The 19,633-nt window shown below is 38.1% G+C and overlaps 1 protein-coding gene across 1 annotated transcript in view; it reads left to right on the plus strand.

Annotated features, from left to right (window-relative positions):
- The window catches only part of AKAP6 (A-kinase anchoring protein 6), a 595,413-nt gene that overhangs the window by 341,773 nt on the left and 234,007 nt on the right, over window positions 1–19,633 (plus strand). Inside the window, exon 10 of the mRNA XM_027111037.1 lies at window positions 7,651–7,773. Within this exon, the coding sequence (XP_026966838.1) occupies window positions 7,651–7,773 (123 nt within the window). The remainder of the gene's footprint in view (window positions 1–7,650; window positions 7,774–19,633) is intronic.

The following is a 19,633-nucleotide window of genomic DNA, read 5'->3' on the forward strand; positions in this document are numbered from 1 at the left end:
GTATGTCCCCTAGAGAAAATTTAGAATATTTAGATAAATAAGACTCAACAATCACAAGTAAGCTTTTTAATAATTTTAGTATCTACAAACACTCCCATCTTGCTACATGCATTCTTGTTCCAGTTATTAGATTTACAAGGAGGTTTTACTAATCAGGAAAGTATTTATATCTAAACACAAGATTATAATAACATTTCAGCTCTGTACTTCAGTGTCAAGGAGACAGCCCTTTTCATTAAAACTGTATGGACATGTGAGGAAATGTTGTTTGTTAAAAGTGATTGATTAGCTCCAATAATCAGTTGTTGGGGGAGACTTTGAGCTATAGAAAAAAGAGAGAAGGAAGAGGAGAGGAAGGGAGGGGAGTGAAAGAAAGGAGAGAGGAGGGAAGAACAAGGGAGTGAAGGGACTAGGGGGAGAGGAAAGAGAAGGAGAAGGCAAAAGAGAACAGTAGTCAAGAAAGAAAGGAGAAAAGGAAGATGGAAGAGAGCGCAGAGTAGGGAGAATTACCTAAAACACAGGCGGCAGTGATGGGAACATTGAAGTCGTGTGGCACAGGCTGGGCTTCTCACAGAGGCTTGGGAAGTAAGAATGGACAACAGTGGATGTTTCTGTCCTTTGTTTTTCTCTGTGAACCTCAGGGTGAGTCTGCTGAGAAAGACGGTGTGGTGTAGCCGTTCAGAGCTTGAGCCCTGGAGCAAAACTACTTAAGAGCTATTTAATGGCTTTATGACCTTGAATAAATTGTATAACTCTTCTATGCTCAGCCTCTTCCTCTGTACAGTAGAGAAACTTATGAAGATTAAAGGACTACATAAATTATCAGAAGAATAGTTGGTAGATAGTCAGCACCCAGATGTTTAGTACTGTTATTTATAATACTGGATAGAAAATACCTATAAGTAAACTATTAAATGATCATAATCCTAAACTCTAAAGTGTGAGCATCTTAGATCCTTGTTTGGGATTTAGAGGCAGATAAAGATGATCTGATATGCTCATCCAGTGCCTCTGGAGGATTGGGGGTGCTTGAAACAAGGTCTTACACAGAGCCAGTGAGCAAAGCTGTGTGGGAGAATCCCCAGCTTCACTGCTGACAGCCGCTAAGCATTCGAGCTTGTCTGTACTTCAGTTTTCTCCTCTGTAAAATGGAGAGCATGGGAATCTTACAGCATAGAGTAGTTGTAAGTATAAAATAAGTGCCTGGCATATCACTGGTACTCAGTTAATATTATTATTAGTTCCAGTTTATTCCCAATTCTTTTATTCATTCCTATTTTTATTAGACTTTGATGATATGCATTCCAAACTTGTTTTTCCCTTAAAATTGTCGATTATTTCTTCTTAGAAATCAATAGGGAGCAACTGAAGTCAAAGCCTCTGGATTTGTTGGAGGAAACCCTTTCCCATTATGAGAGTCAGGGATCTTTCTGGGCTCTTCTTTTCCCAGCTGAAACCACTGTCATTAGTGTTTGACGAAATTGGGGATTCAGCTCAATTTATCCCTTCCACGTGATACTGAGTTCAGAATAGAACTTCCCACCTGGTCAGTTTTAGATAATACCACTCGATGCCCTTTTTATTCTCTCTTTCCAACTGACAGCCTTTATTCTGGGATAATTTTATCAGAAATATTTTAAAATTCTAAAGACATTCCATTCAACCTTTAGAAGAGAAGCTAAATATTTCATAAAACATTTCAGTATTTGAGTTTTCTTGTGGCAACAGGGTTAAAACTGCCTTAAACCATTTCATCTTCTCTTCAGTCTTTCTTCTAAGAGTACACACCGTACCCTCCCTTCTGTCAATTACTGGTACTGCGTTGCATTTTATAGGTAAGGATGTGGGTAAATGTGTGAGTTGGTTGAGTCCAAAGTACCACTTTTAACTCGCTTTGATTTTACCTTGAGCCTCTGTGTCTTGGCGGCACAGTAAGTACACTGATATGCGGTTAGGAAAGGTGCATTACACTTGAGTGCTATTGTGTAAAAAGCTTAATTAGTCATTTCATATAGGAATTCGGTGTATAAGAATTAAGCAAAAATGGAAGATGAAATATATATGTTGGTAGATGTACATATAAAATCTCAATGCATAAGTTTGCTTCTAATGGGAGTTCTAATTTTACCAGCCGTCAGAGCCTAAATTAAGCTTCCTTGTGGGTAGGGTGAGAGGATTGCGATTACTCATTGGCAACCATTACTAATGTAAAGACTGGCTCCAAAGTATGGGTCCTGTTTTGAAAAATTAAGCCAGATTATTCTTAAACTTGTAGTTGTGTAATAGAGAAATGTGATCCCCTTTGGACTTGCTGGTGGAATAAGGAGGTAGGGAAATCTTTGCTAACCTGCAGGTTCAGATGCTGCCCCTGCCACACCGCCTCATGTGATGGTCTGAGACAGAAGTCATGACTCCCTCCTCTGCACCCCCAGAGTGGTCGGTGCCACCTCTCATATCGTGGCTGTGAGAAGACTTTTCTCTCCATCTTTCCTGGACACCTAGCAGAGTGCTGTATGCTTAGAGAATAACCAAAAGTTTTGAGTGAATGACATAAAAGATCAAATTGGAACCTGTTAATTAGGAATGGTTTTTAAAAATCATTTATCAAGCCAGGCTTTAAAATATAATTTCTCTTGAAATCCTCACGTAAACCCCAAATGGATATCCCTGTCCCTGTCTTATAGATGAAGAAACTGAAGTTCAGAGACATCAAGTAGCTCATTTAGTTTATACTGTTAGTAAGAGGTGGATGGAGCCTGGAATCAAATTCAGTTTCGTCTGGTTGTAGCAGCTATTCTCTTATCATTATCCACACTGGTTGATGATAAGCATGTTTTTTTCTCTTTTACTATACCCTCTTCTGCTGCCACAACTAATCCTCATTTAAATGTTCTTCAAGTTCTAATTTCTGCCAGGAACTTAGACAAATTACTAGATCAGCTGGCCCAACTAGATCATTTGAGTCTCTTAAAGACCCTGTGAGGTGGGTACTACTGTCACCCCATTTTACAGATGAGAAGACTGAGGCCCTGAGAAGTAAGGAGACATGCCCAATGCCATGTGCCCAATACCTGGCACATAGTGAATGTTGTATGAGGATTCCTTATTGTTTCAGCTAGCATTGTTCAGATGAGGTCATTCACTGAATCCTTTAATCTTGGAATACTAAGAAAGGGGTAAATACTTGTTCTGAATGGTTTAAAAAGTTCAACAGCAGAGGCTGCCCTTTTTTATTTTCAAAAATACAGTGAAAATAGTTCACTTCCTGATAATTTTCAGCAGGTCCCTCTCTGAAGGCAGCTGACTTGATCTGGACTAGGTCAGATTTCACACTTGATTTCTCTGTCCACTGAGAAATGTACATCCTTCTGGGGGTGAACGCACACATGTTCACACACACATCCAAACAACAAATACTGAGAGGACATTAGCAGTTGAGCCCATTGACTAAACTATCTCCTGATAGTTGATGAACCAGGGGCCATCTCCTCTGTGATTAAACTGAGTCAGACTCATCTGTAATTAAGGCACTGTTAGAATGGGCTCACTTAAGCATGTAACTGCCTTAAAGTTTTGGTTTAAATTTTCTATAAATTAGAAATGAAATTTACAGTGATTTTTGCTTGCTTTTAAAAAAAAGTTTTTTGTTGTGTCTAACGTCATCACCCATCCCCTTTCAGAAAAATTAACAGAAAATAGTGAATGTGAAGGGAGAAGGACTTAGAACGTAGAGAGTTTTATCTCAGTGGTAAGAATGTGGGAGTGGCAAGAAATGTTTCTTCACCCTCATCTGGGTCAGATAATGTGTCTCTAGGAGCGCTGTTTCTAGAGGGCACCGTGGTACCCTGAGAGGAATAGACTTTGGAATGAGATATGGGTTCAGGTCCCAACCCTGCCAGTGGGCTAGTCACTTTCTTTGACCCTCAGTTTTCTCATCTGTAAAATGACCATAATCAGCACCACTTCACAGAATTGTGTTGACAAGTGTCTACTTCCTGTTGTATACTTCCCCTTTTAGAGAAATAGTTTTCAATTTCAATTTGTTCTAAAAATCATGTAATTCTATAAAAAGATTACCCCTGGGCTTTTAACTCCGTAAGGCGGGGACCATGTCTTGTTTCCTACTATGTCACTGTTTCCTGGTCCCGTGTCTGATACAAGGAAGACCCTCCTTTTTGTCCCAGCTGCACATGACAGCTTTGTCAAAGGGCAACAGTAATCACCCACACAGTTTCTAGTTAACCAGACTAGGTTTGTCATAGAAGAGAACTAGTTAGGAAAATAAAAGAAATAATGAGTATTCTTCTTTAAATTGAAGCATAGTTGATTTACAACGTTGTGTTAGTTTCAGGTGTACAACAAAGTGATTCAGATACATATATGTTTTTTCAGATTATTTTCCATTATAGGATATTACCGGATATTGAATATAGTTCCTTGTGCTATACAGTAAATCCTTATTGTTTATTTTATATATGGTAGTGTGCATCTGTTAATCCTGTACTCCTAAGTTATCCCTCCCCCCCAATTTATGCCTCCCCCCCCTTTCCCCTTTGGTAACTATAAGTTTGTTTCCTATGTCTGTGAATCTGTTTGTTTTGTACATAGATTCATTTGTGCTATTTTTTAGATTCCATATATAAGTGATATAATATTTGTCCTTGTCTGGTTTACTTCACTTACTATGATTATCTCTAGGTCCATCCATGTTGCTGCAAATGGCAATATTTCATTCTTTTTCGTGGCTGAGTAGTATTCCATTGTGTGTGTGTGTGTGTGTGTGTGTGTGTGTGTGTGTGTGTGTATATATATACCACTTCCTTATCCATTCATCTGTCGTTGGACACTTAGGTTGCTTCCATGTCTTTGTAAATAATGCTGCTATGAGCATTGGGGTGCATACATCTTTTCGAATTAGAGTTCTCTTTTTTTGGATATATGCCCAGGAGTGGGATTGCTGGATCATATTGGTATTTTTAGCTCTTTTTTTAGTTTTTAAAGGGACCTCCCTACTGGTTTTCATAATGGCTGTACCAGTTTACATTCCTACCAATAGCGCAGGAGGGTTCAGTAATGGGTACTTAACCTGTTATGAGAGTGTAGCTGTTTGCAAGACTAACCTAATATTTTCCTTGCAAATATAATCTTCAAATGTATGTTAACCAGCTGAGGGCTCTAGCAAATTATTTTTCACAAACCTGAAAGTGTACCTTTACATACACTTGCACTGTGCTTCTTAGTCTTTAAAGAGATTGATGCTCTAGAAAGTTTAAGAGTAAGATTTTTTAAAAGCACCTCATTAAGGAACTTTCAAAATGCAAATGATTTGATTCCTCCAGCAAATGATTTGGAAGTGGGAAGTGTGCTGTCCACTGATGGTAGTAACAGGCTAACGGCTGTTCCATTTTCTCCCAAGTTGGATGACCAAGGTTTCTTCCAGGGGTTGAATCCTGGCTTGGCTCCAATCATCAGGCTCTCAGAACATGTATCAAATATGAGTATGGCAAGGGGCCCACCGAGGAGGAAACAATTAAGGGGGTAGCCCAAGAGGACTGGGACCTGTGGACTGGTCACCCTCAGTGTGCCCCTGGAGAGCTCTGCAGGGAGTCAGAGAAAGGTAATGGAAGAGGGGCAAAAAGGGACAAGAAGGACACCAGTGGTAGAAAGTGACAGGAGAGAGACTGAACAGATGAGATACAGGAGTCTGAATGACGAAGGCTAAAATGTGGCCTTTCAAAGGTTTGTAATTCAGCCTGTAGCAGTGAGTCGAACGTGTGTAAAATGTGCTTTTTATGTAGTGCAACATTGGATAGTGCCGTGAAGAAAATGTGATTTTTATAGTTGTCTTTGACTCTCCAGGTAAGTACATGGGAACTCAGAATATTAGAGAAACAGACAGGTCAAATACTAAAAATAGAAACAAATTTGGGTATAGACAATTCTGATATGGACAGAGTACATGTCACAGGAAAATCCGGGAGCGTGTCCCAACTCTTTATTGCTTGTAAAACTTTTTCTAATGATTAAAATTACCTGAATTCAGTAGGCCAGTGCTTAGACATGCTTTATTTCAGCTGAAATTTTTACTTCAGTGATATTTATCATTTTATTCCCAGTAATGTCCAACAGTGTGCTTTACACAGAGTAGGTACTTAATAAATATTTGTTAAAAGAATGAATGAGTGACCAATATATCTCTTGTACTAGGATTTGATTTATATTACAAAATAAGTAAAATTTTGTATTTTTTTCTCATTTTCCTATGTTGTTACTTATGTCAGCCTCATTTTCCTTCATTCACACCACAAAGCCTTTAGCAGAGCTTCTGAAAATGAGCATCAAATATTCGTTGTCTGCATCCAAATGTGAATTCTCCTGCACATTGCATAGTTCGGTATATAGAGTGGAGACTACTTGGTTTCTCTAAGAATAACCGTCTCATGCTATGGGGATAGTAGTCAGTACACTGTCCACTACACAGAACACTGGTGACAGTACACACAGAAAGGGGCTGAGAGAGGTGGAGAAATAGCAGGTGACAAAGGTATCGAGAATCGGATGGACTACTGTTTCATTTGCTTTCATGATTTCTGTTTATATTTTTGTGGCTACACATGTAAGCAGGAGGGGAGGTGGAAAGCTAAGATTCCCCCTGATAGAGAGGAGTGTCTAGATTTTTATTACAAGTTAACTCACAAGTTGAGCATTAAAATATTAATCAAAATTAATCAAAAGGTAAATCTGAAAAATGGGTTAAGTTCAATAGGGAAATAGTTCTCAAGCCATCTCAATGAGTTTACATGTAGAAGCCTGTCCTTTCTCCTTTCGACCTCCAGGTGGTGCTGTTTACCCAGCCATGGCAAGCAGGTGCCCAGCCCCGTTTCCTTCCCCTAAGGTTCACAGCTGGGCTTTCATTTTTTCAAAATATTTTCAGTTTCCACAGATGTGTTCTTTTAAATGGTCAATAAATATTTATAACCACTATTTGAAAACTTGCAAGATTGTTGTGAATTGTGCTTCTTAACCAAGAATATTTTTTTTTATGTCCAGGACACACCCAGAGTTAGGCGTTTACATTTGTTCATTGGTCCTCTACCTTTCCTTGCTTCTTAGAACCCAGATTCAGTAACAGACATTTGGGCTGTTAGTAGAACTCATCACTCATCCAAGTCCCTTTAAACACTTTTGTAATTTAAAAATAGATTTCTAGTTCAGTTAAGACACCTCAACTCCATGGGCTTCTGAGTAAAGAACACCATCTTTATAGGAGTACTTTTATCCCCCAAAGCCAATGAGTGTTCCTAGCAGACCTGACCTGATTTTTTGGTGAGGGGGCGCTTGCCAGACACCCAGAAATGTTTTGATGATTTGAGGTCACCTTTCCAATGACACCCTGCAGTCCAATCCAAATTCCTCAAAAAAAAGTGTTCCTAGGAAAAAACTAAGAGGGAGTCATGGACAGTTTCTTTCCATTTTAATAGATTTCAGTGGCAAGAATGGTGGGAATTTTGTTGTACAACGTGGAAATAGGATGGGAGTGCAATGGTATCAATTTTACCATCAACGAGGTTTGGAATTTTTAAGATTGGCTTTAAAAAATAACCAGTTAACATGCTTTTCTTGTCCTTTTTTCCTCTTTTCTGTCACAAGGGGTTCGTAAACAAGCTGGATGAATTTATTCAATGGTTAAACGAAGCCATGGAAACCACTGAGAATTGGACACCTCCCAAAGCAGAGACGGATGGCCTTAAACTGTACCTGGAGACGCACTTGGTAGGCAAGATTATGCTGCTCTTGCTGTTAGTTAGGGAAGGATTTTAATGTGCTACTTGTTTGTTTATGGAGAATATCAGTTTTACTTATCAGAAGTCATTATATGCTAATAAACCAAGTTTTAATGGGGTAAATTGCAGAAGCTGAAAATTTACAGGCATTTCAAGTAATACTATGAAATCTAAATCCTCCATATTTCAAGCTATTTTTTCAAAACTTTTTCCATAAAGATAAATAATTATTTAAAAATATACCTTAGAAAATTTTACTAGACCTTTGCTCTCTAAAGTGACAATTGAAGGTTTTCCTCTTCTTAAAAAGAAAAAATGAAAGAGGTAATTTTGATGACCATTCTAAGTTTTCTAGAATTCTTGTAAAATTAATGAACCTCTCATTATCAAGAGAGTCTACTTTATCTGTTCTACATTGGGTTATTTTAATAAAATATTTAAAACGATGATCTCCATCATTTTTGCTGCTATGTGGGTTTTTCAGCATATAATTAATACAACTGTCATTACACTGGTCCCTGTGCACAGGGAAATCCATGGAGAGGAAGTAGAAAACACTTGGATGAATATGCTTCTGAATATGTTAGAAGCAAGAATTATAGACTGGGGGACATTTGATGAACCTCATGAGGTTTTTACTGAATGCTTCAAATGGCCGATATCAATTATGAAGGGGTGGAAACCAAGTAGTCGAGTGTGATAAAGCATGAAGAAAAAGCACGTTGTCATAGGAAATGAAAATTCAAGCTTTAAGGATCTCATCTTTATTCCTTTCACTGATAGCATAAAATTGACAAAGGCAATGAACACGAATCCTTGGGTACCCAACTGTGGGGCTGATTTTCTGCCCCTCTTACATACTCAGAATTTGGATTGAGTAAACAGTGTGTGGGAGTCCTGCATGTATGTTAGTTCACAGGGTTCCAGAACCGTTCCCTGTGATATTAAATGAGAGAAGGAGAGAGAGGGAGAAGAGAGAAGGAGAGAAGAGGGGGAAGACAGAGAGGATGTTTTAGTTTTTTGCTGCTTGTGTTTTGCAGTGTATTTTATATCATTGCAAGAAAAACAGCCTCAAAATCCTATTGCTGCATGCAGATGGTCTTGTGAAAGATAACAAAAAATCACAAAACTGGTAGAGGATGCTTCTGTTTTTAGAGACCTGGGTTGATGGTGTGTAAAAATTGCAGTGACCCTAACCACCTCTCATGTACGTGGGTTTTTAAATACTGCCCTTAGCATTCAATTCCCTGTTGAGTAGAGCCTTGATTTTTTTTTTTTTAAAGAGGGCATTTCATAATAACAAGATAAAGATATTCAATGCTTTATAAAGTAAATTGTATTAATTAGAATGTCAACTTTTCACTGGCATTGTTCTGACAGAAATTCTAATCTGTGTTTAAACAGGAGTATATGAACTTTATTTCACATTAAGTGTGCTGTCTTAATTTCTCTTGATTTAATATTTTATGGAAAACACACATTTTGTTTTTGAGGTCCCAGAGGGCATGGGGACACAAAGGGCACTTTAACACTAGACTATTTATTGAAATGAAAGCCAGGCTAGGAGAATATGAACGAAGGTCTCTCCTCTCTTTGGGAGTTGAGTGACACAACCTCTTTGTAACCAACGTGCACTCCTGGTCTCAAATCCGTACTACACAATTCTTTACTTAGCATCCCTGTGTTGGCCTCTGTCTCATTCTAGCCCAACACTATCCATTAGAACTTTCTGTGATGATGGAATATTCTATATTGCACATCCAATGTGCTATCTGCTGAGCACTTGAAATGTGGCTAGAGCAACTGAGGAAATGAATTTTCTAACTGTAACTAACTTATGTTTGCATTTAAATCGCCACATGTGGCTTGTGATGACTGTATTCTAGTCCTGTAAATTGTGGAACTCTTTACAGACGTAATGAATGGCAAGTATCCAGTACCTGCCTCATAATGGCATTCTCGGCCAGAATGTGAAAATCATTATCCCCTTTGCTGTGGATCTCTACCTCAGATCCACAACAAACAGCCCTTCTTAAAATGTTTATCTCTTAAAGAATAACCTTGTTCCTGCCTAATGGTCAACACTTTCTTGAATGAATTTTCTCCACCATCATGTCTGTATTAGTTGGGCTAGAGATAACATGGGAACAGCTTTACCTCTGCTTTGTGAATAGTGAGGGACTGTAATCTCCAGATTTGTTCACTGTTGTTAACTCACAGTCTCAGGGGCTGAAATTATGAATAATACTGTTTAACAGTTACTGAAGACCTACTGTGTGTGGATTGCCATTGAATGATACTTAAAGACAATTATTGAGTCACTGTTCTACTGCATGCTGTGTCTGCTAGTCTAGATACAGCCTGTTGTTTAAACATCTTTCAAACAAACTCTGAGTTACTGTCTATCTGAGCACAATGTCTCTCTACATATCTCCTGAGCAATATTGTCATTTATATTTTTTATTTTATTTCCTTACTGTGGTGCTGAGTTAATTTAAGTTATTCTTCTCCAAAGAAGGCAAAAAATATCTACCTTTCCATAAAGAAAGTATACAACTAAGTCTAGAGATTTATATTTCTTAGTTCACACTGCATAAGTCATTACTGCTCCTTAATGAGTGGGCAAGAGGTATTTATTTGCAAGATTATCCAGTATGTAGACTTAGGTACATGAGTTTCATTAAACATCTCTATCGAGTCTATATTTTAAACGTTAAACCAACAGATGTACAAGCCTCTGAGTCTGGTGTCTCCCCTGAGTTAATAATGTGTTAGAATAGTTGGCACCCTGCAATATTTATTATAAACAAAAGCAAATAAACAATAGCAAAATTTGTACATTTATATTTTGATACTTAATTCAATTCTTTTCCATAACAGTAACCAAGGGTTTTCACCAACACAAATCAATTAAACCTTCACAATACCTTTATGAGAGATATGAAGGAGCTTTATTCTAACTGTAAGAAATACTGTGAAATTGCGATGATACATCAATGATTTTCCATGATAATTAATCATCTGCTTGCAACCTGGCTGCTCCTTCAAAAATACAATTCCTATCTCTTTAGAAAATGACATTTGCAGGAAAATGTTTGAATTTTGCAAGTATTGAGCATATTGAACATTGCTCTTTGAAAACCACTTTTAAAATAGCATTGTATACATATGTTCTTGAATGGATTCCCTTCTTCTTCACCTCTGTCCACTTTTTTAACAGCTTCATTGAGGTATAATTGGCATACTAAATTGTATATACTTAACGTAAACAATTTCGCAAGTTTTGACAAATGTATACACCCATGAAACCGTCACCACAGTCAAGGTGGTGAACATATCCATCACCTCCAAAAGCCTCTTCATGACCCTTTGTAATTGCTCCCTCCCTTCCCTCTCAGCCTTTCCTTCATCCCTAAGTAATCAAGGGTCTACTTTCCATCACTGTTAGATTGTACTTTCTAGAATTTTGCATAAATGGAATCAAACAACATGTTCTCTTTCTCTCTCTATTTTTTTCTTCTTTGGTCTGGTTTCTTTCACCCAGCATACTTATTTTGATGTTGTATGTTCCAATTGTTCATTCATTTTTATTGCTGAATAGTATTCCATTGCATAGTTATAGCACAATTTGATTACCCATTCAACTGATGGTGGACACTAAGGTTGTTTCCCTCACCACCATTTTTATTGGCTAAAGAAGCAAAAGTCACCAAAAATTACATGTAAGTAGAAGCATCATAAAAAAAGCATCATAACTATTTAGATTTTTTTCCTTTGAAAGAATTTATATTACCTTCAGAGTTAGACTGCTGAAGAGTAAGCAGCAGAGCATGACAGCAACTTCTCCCTCAAGAGATTACATTTCATGTCCGTTTGCTTCCGAAAAGATAACTGTCATCTCCCAAATAGTTTTTATCCATGCCTAATTCACAAAATGGTACCACATCATATGCAATCAATTGCAGGAAAACAAAGCAGAAGTTTTTTTTTAAATCTGTAGCCAATCAGAGTATCTAGTAGGAGAAAGCAAAGTCAAACTGACACCAGACATCTGTGCGATAATTAGGAAAAAGAGCCAAGCATAAAGGCCTGGCTTAAACTTGGGAGATAAATTTGCATAGGTAGCACCATGTCATGTTGGGCAAACATTAACCAACCACATAGAAATAGCCTTGGAAAAACAACATTCTTAATTCAATTTGATAAATGAGAAAACATGGGGGAAATGGTGATGATGAGTTCATATATGTTAAGCACCTGCGAGTGCCAGGCAGTTGTTTATGTGTTAGGAATACATGATGAATGAGTTTCGCTTCTTTCTTCTAGGGATTTGCAATCTAAGGGAGATGACCATAGAATAAATGTAGTCATCTTTGGACCCATAAATGATGAATGTAATATAATTTTGAGCAGTAAACTTCTTGTAGGATAAGCAAAGTACTGTTTGGAGCACAGAACAAAGTTTTATTGGTTCTTCCTCAGAGTAGGGAAGGCTCAGAGAGGTAATTTGATGTAGACCTCACAGGCCATATATGATTTGTTGGATAAAGAGGGGAGGAGAGGAGATGGGAGGAAATTTTATGGGCAAGTAAGGGAGGTGGGGTGAGCCATCTGGTGTGGCTGAGGCTAAGTTGTGTCCTCCAGGTTAGGGCTGCGTGGTAAAAGAGATTGAATGTCCTTTTAATGGATTGAACTTTTCTCTGAGGGCAAAGGGGACTCATTGAAGGTTTGATTTTATTTTAAAACAGGAGAGTGACAAGAATCAACTGTAAATTCCATGGGGGGAGGGTCAGCTTGCCATATATTAACTGGATAAGTCCATGGCTTAAATGAGAGAATAACAATGGGCATAATGGAAAATGGATTGGAGTATAACAATCTGCCCTTGAAGGGTCTGAAATTTTTTCCTCATTCCTTATTGTGTCATTACTCTAAGTACTTATAAAAACAGACTGAATTAAACTAATAATATGACTGGCTAACAAAAGCTCAGTACAGATGTCTTCCTGCCATCTATATTTAGGTATTTATATCTTTTTTTTAAAATAGCTTTCATTTGTATCGTAAGAAAAACAATATACTTCTCACAAAGTTTTTAGTCATACCAGAAAATTTCCCAAAATACATTCAGCTGTGTTTCTTTTGCTTGCCCTTCTGTGTCTACCTGTGTTCCATTTCTCATTGCTTGAAGTGAAGAGATGACAGGCTCTCCGTTTTCCCACTTTCCGGTGCCCACCTCTCCCTGCCTACCCTCCTCTGCTGAGAGGACAGGCAGCTCTGGCCCAAGAAAGCTGAGCTTCACAACACGAGCAGCTACCACATGCCTGTACTCTTCAGTTAACAACAGACACTCGATCGCACTTCAAAAGCCTGAGCTGTCTCAATTTGGCTGCCACCTCCCCTCAGCCTTGCTGAGTAGGGCTGGTGGCCTCATAGGAGCTTTGAAGTTCCATTTGCTTGTCACCCTTGATTCCTGTCAGTTTAAGGTGAGTAGCTGAGAGTTTATCAGGGAGAAGCATTACTTCTGTTTGAGGGATTTGAGATACTCGACTCCCAGCCTTGAGTTACTTACTTTGGTAGCTTGTGGATGGAAAGATCTGCTGGAAATTTATAGCACTTAGGCATTTTGAGGTTGATGCCTAAGGAGAGGAGGCTCATCTTGGACATGTGAAAGTCCTGGACCACATTCTTTTGCTCATATAACTTATTCTGTGCATCTAGGAGACAAATAGTATTGTCTTCCCTTTTCAGTTAAAAAGGATCCCTGAACTGTTCCAAGCACCTGGGAACATACTTTTTGCCTGACTCAATTTTGAGACTCTTGTTCCCATCATTTTAAAAATTGCTGTCGGAGATTGGTTCAAGGTGGCGGAGTAGAAGGATGTGCACTAACTCCCTCTTGCGAGAGCACCGGAATCACAACTAACAGCTGAACAATCATCAACAGGAAGACACTGGAACTCACCAAAAAAGATACCCCACATCCAAAGACAAAGGAGAAGCCACAATGAGACGGTAGGAGGGGCGCAATCACAATAAAATAAAATCCCATAACTGCTGGGTGGATGACTCACAAACTGGAGAACACTTATGCCACAGAAGTCCACCCACTGGAGTGAAGGTTCTGAGCCCCACATCAGGCTTCCCAACCTGGGGGTCCGGCAACAGGAGGAAGAATTCCTAGAGAATCAGACTTTGAAGGATAGTGGGATTTGATTACAGGACTTCTACAGGACTGGGGGAAACAGAGACTCCACTCTTGGAGGGCATACACCAAGTAGTGTGTGCATTGGGACCCAGGGGAAGGAGCAGTGACCCGAGGGGAGACTGAACCAGCCCTACCTGCTAGTGTTGGAGGGTCTCCTGTAGAGGCGGGGAGTGGCTGTGGCTCACTGTGAGGACAAGGGTACTGGCAACGGAAGTTCTGGGAAGTACTCTTTGGCATGAGCCCTCCCAGAGTCTGCCATTAGCCCCACCAAAGAGTTGGGTAGCCTCCAGCATTGGGTCGCCTCAAGCCAAACAACTAACATGGAGGGAACCCAGCCCGACCCATCAGCAGAGAAGCAGATTAAAATTTTACTGAGCTCTGCCCACCAGAGCAACACCCAGCTCTACCCACCACCAGTCCCTTCCATCAGGAAACTTGCACAAGCCTCTTAGATAGATAGCCTCATCCACAAGAGGGCAGACAGCAGAAGCAAGAACTACAATCCTGCAACCTGTGGAACAAAAACCACATTCACAGAAAGATAGACAAGATGAAAAGGCAGAGGCCTGTGTACCAGATGAAGGAACAAGATAAAACCCCAGAAAAACAACTAAATGAAGTGGAGATAGGAAACCTTCCAGAAAAAGAATTCAGAATAATGATAGTGAAAATGATCCAGGACCTTGGAAAAAGAATAGAGGCAAAGATCGAGAGGATGCAAGAAATGTTTAATACAGACCTAGAAGAATTAAAAAAGAAACACTAGAAGAATTAAAGAACCAACAAACAGAGATGGACAGTACATTAACTGAAATGAAAAATACAGTAGAAGGAATTAATAGCAGAATAACTGAGGCAGAAGAACGGATAAGTGACCTGGAAGACAGAATGGTGGAATTCACTGCCGCAGAACAGAATAAAGAAAAAAGAATGAAAAGAAATGAAGACAGCCTAAGAGACTTCTGGGGCAACAATAAATGCAACAACATTCGCATGATAGGGGTCCCAGAAGAAGAGAGAGAGAAAGGACCCAAGAAAATATTTGAAGAGATTATAGTTGAAAACTTCCCAAACAAGGGAAGGGAAATAGCCACCCAAGTCCAGGAAGCACAAAGAGTCCCAGAGAGGATAAATCCAAGGAGAAACATACCGAGACACATAGTAATCAAATTGACAAAAATTAAAGACAAAGAAAAATTAATGAAAGCAACAAGGGTAAAACGACGAATAACATACAAAGGAACTCCCATAAGGTTAACAGCTGATTTCTCAGCAGAAACTCTACAAGCCAGAAGAGATAGGCATGATATATTTGAAATGAAGAAAGGGAAGAACCTGCAACCAAGATTACTGTACCCGGCAAGGATCTCATTGAGATTCGACGGAGAAATCAAAAGTTTTACAGACAAGCAAAAGCTAAGAGATTTCAGCAACACCAAACCAACTCTACAGAAAATGCTAAAGGAACTTCTCTAAGTGGGAAACACAAAAAAAGAAAAGGACCTACAAAAACAAACCCAAAACAAGTAAGAAAATGGTAATAGGAACATACATATTGATAATTACCTTAAACATGAATGGATTAAATGCTCCAACCAAAAGACACAGGCTCGCTGAATGGATACAAAAACAAGACCCATATATATGCTGTCTACAAGGGACCCACGTCAGACCTAGGGACACATACAGACTGAAAGTGAGGGGATGAAAAAAGTTATTCCATGCAAATGGAAATCAAGGGAAAGCTGGAGTAGCATTACTTATATCAGATAAAACAGACTTTAAAATAAAGAATGTTACAAGAGACAAGGAAGGACACTACATAATGATCAAGGGATAAATCTAAGAAGAAGATATAACAATTATATATGCACCCAACATAGGAATACCTCAATACATAAGGCAACTGCTAACAGCTATAAAAGAGGAAATCGACAGTAACACAATAACAGTGGAGGACTTTAACAGCTCACTTACACCAATGGACAGATCATCCAGACAGAAAATTAATAAGGAAGCACAAGCTTTAAATGACACATTAAACAAGATGGACTTTATTGATATTTATAGGACATTCCATCTAAAAACAGAAGATTAATCTTTCTTCTCAAGTGCAAACAGAACATTCTCCAGGATAGATCACATCTTGGGTCACAAATCAAGCCCTAGTAAATTTAAGAAAGTTGAAATCATATCAAGCATCTTTTCTGACCACAACACTATGAGATTAGAAATCAATTACAGGAAAAAAACGTAAAAAACACAAACACATGGAGGCTAAACAATATGTTATTACATAACCAAGAGATTGCTGAAGAAATCAAAGAGGAAATAAAAAAATGTCTAGAGACAAATGACAAAACATGACGATCCAAAACTTATGGGAAGCAGCAAAAGCAGTTCTAAGTGGGAAGTTTATAGCAATACAAGCCTACCTCAAGAAACAAGAAAAATCTCAAATAAACAATCTAACCTTACACCTAAAGGAACTAGAGAAAGAAGAACAAACTAAAGCAAAGTTAGTAGAAGGAAAGAAATCATAAAGATCAGAGCAGAAATAAATGAAATAGAAACAAAGAAAACAATAGCAAAGATCAATAAAACAAAAAGCTGGTTCTTTGAGAAGATAAACAAAATTGATAAACCATTAGCCAGAGTCATCAAGAAAAAGAGGGAGAGGACTCAAATCAATAAAATTAGGAATGAAAAAGGAGACGTTACAACAGACACAGCAGAAATACAAAACATCCTAAGAGACTACTACAAGCAACTCTATGCCAATAAAATGGACAACCTGGAAGAAATAGACAAATTGTTAGAAAGGGGGAACCTTCTAAGACTGAACCAGGAAGAAATAGAAAATATGAACAGACCAACCACAAGTAATGAAATGGAAACTGTGATTAAAAATGTTCCAACAAACAAAAGTCCAGGACCAGATGGCTTCACAGGTGAATTCTATCAAACATTTAGAGAAGAGCTAACACCCATCCTTCTCAAACTCTTGCAAAAAATGGTAGAGGAAGGAACACTCCCAAACTTATTCTATGAGGCCACCATCACCCTGATACCAAAACCAGACAAAGATACTACAAAAAAAGAAAATTAAAGACCAATATCACTGATGAATATAGATACAAAAATCCTCAACAAAATAGTAGCAAACAGAATCCAATAACACATTAAAAGAATCATACACCATGATCAAGTGGGATTTATCCTAGGGATGCAAGGATTCTTCAATATACACAGTTCACTTAATGTGATAAACCATATTAACAATTTGATCATCTCAATAGATGCAGAAAGACCTTTTGACAAAATTCAACACCATTTATGATTAAAACTCTCCAGAAAGTGGGCATACAGAGAACCTCCCTCAACATAATAAAGGCCATATATGACAAACTCACAGCAAACATCATTCTCAATGGTGAAAAACTGAAACCATTTCCTCTAAGATCAGGAATAAGACAAGGATGTCTACTCTCACCACTGTTATAACATAGTTTTGGAAGTCCTAGCCACAGCAATCAGAGAAGAAAAAGAAATAAAAGTATACAAATTGGAAAAGAAGAAGTAAAACTGCCACTGTTTGCAGATGACATGATACTATACATAGAGAATCCTAAAGATGCTACCAGAAAACTACTAGAGCTAATCAATGAATTTGGTGAACTAGCAGGATACAAAATTAATGCACAGAAATCTCTTGCATTCCTATACACTAATGATGAAAAATCTGAAAGAGAAATTAAGGAAACACTGCCATTTACTGTTGCAACAAAAAGAATAAAATACCTAGGAATAAACCTACTTAAGGAGACAAAAGACCTGTATGCAGAAAACTATAAGACACTGGTGAAAGAAATTAAAGATGATAGAAACAGATGGAGAGGTATACCATGTTCTTGGATTGGAAGAATCAATATTGTGAAAATGACTATATTACCCAAAGCAGTCTACAGATTCAATGTAATCCCTATCAAATTACCAATGGCATTTTTCACAGAACTAGAACAAAAAAATCTTAAAATTTGTATGGAGACACAAAAGACCCTGAATAGCCAAAGCTGTCTTTAGGGAAAAAAACAGAGCTGGAGGAATCAGACTCCCTGACTTCAGACTATACTACAAAGCTACAGTAATCAAGACAATATTGTACTGGTACAAAAACAGAAATATAGATCAATGGAACAGGATAGAAAGTCCAGATATAAACCCACACACCTATGGTCACCTAATCTATGACAAAGGAGACAAGGATATACAATGGAGAAAAGACAGTCTCCTCAATAAGTGGTGCTGGGAAACCTGGACAGCTACATGTAAAAGAATGAAATTCGAACACTCCCTAACACCATACACAAAAGTAAACTCAAAATGGATTCAAGACCTAAATGTAAGACTGGACACTATAAAGCACTTAGGGGAAAACACAGTAAGAACACTCTTTGACATAAATCACAGCAAGATCTTTTTCAGTCCACCTCCTAGAGTAATGGGAATAAAAACAAAAATAAACCAATGAGACCTAATGAAACTTAAAAGCTTTTGCAAAGCAAAGGAAACTACAAACAAGACAAAAAGACAACCCTCAGAATGGGAGAAAATATTTGCAAATGTATCAACCGACAAAGGTTTAATCTCCAAAATATATAAACAGCTCATGCAGCTCAATATTAAAAAAACAAACAACCCAATGGAAAAATGGGCAGAAGACATAAGTAGACATTTCTTCAAAGAAGACATACAGGTAGCCAAGAAGCACATGAAAACGGGCTCAACATCACTTATTATTAGAGAAATGCTAATCAAAACTACAGTGAGGTATCAGCTCACACCAGTTAGGATGGGCATCATCAGAAAATCTACAAACAACAAATGCTGGAGAGAGTATGCAGTAAAGGGAACCTTCTTGCACTGTTGGTGGGAATGTAAATTGATACAACCACCATGGAGAACAGTGTGGAGGTTCCTTAAAAAACTAAAAATAGATTTACCTTATGACCCAGCAATCCCACTCCTGGGCATATACCCTGAGAAAACCATAATTCAAAAAGACACATTCACCCCAATATTCATTGCAGCACTATTTATAGTAGCCAGGTCATGGAAGCAACCTAAATGCCCATCGACAGACAAATGGATAAAGAAGATGTGGTTCATACATACAATTGAATATTACGTAGCCATAAAAAGGAACGAAATTGGGTCATTTGTAGAGACGTGGATAGATCTAGGGACTGTCGTACAGAGTGAAGTAAGTCAGAAAGAGAAATACAAATATCGTATATTAATGCACATATGTGGAGCCTAGAAAAATGGTACAGATGAACCAGTTTGCAGGGCAGAAATAGAGACACTGATGTAGAGGACAAACGTATGGACACCAAGGGGGGAAGTGGCGGTGGTGTGATGAATTGGGAGATTGGGATTGACATGTATACACTAATATACATAAAATGGATAACTAATAAGAACCTGCTGTATAAAAAAATAAATTAAATAAAATAATTTTAAAAAGATAAAAATTGCTGTCACCCAGACATTTTCCCAATTTATTACTTTATTCTTTTTCTTTAGAATGTGATGACTGTTTTAAAGTAGAATGACAGAGAAATACTGGATTTATTGAGCA

Source organism: Aethalodelphis obliquidens, unplaced genomic scaffold (genome assembly GCF_003676395.1).
Source record: "Aethalodelphis obliquidens isolate GAN/ISIS:26980383/991018 unplaced genomic scaffold, ASM367639v1 scaffold10, whole genome shotgun sequence".
Classification (NCBI taxonomy): domain Eukaryota; kingdom Metazoa; phylum Chordata; class Mammalia; order Artiodactyla; family Delphinidae; genus Aethalodelphis; species Aethalodelphis obliquidens.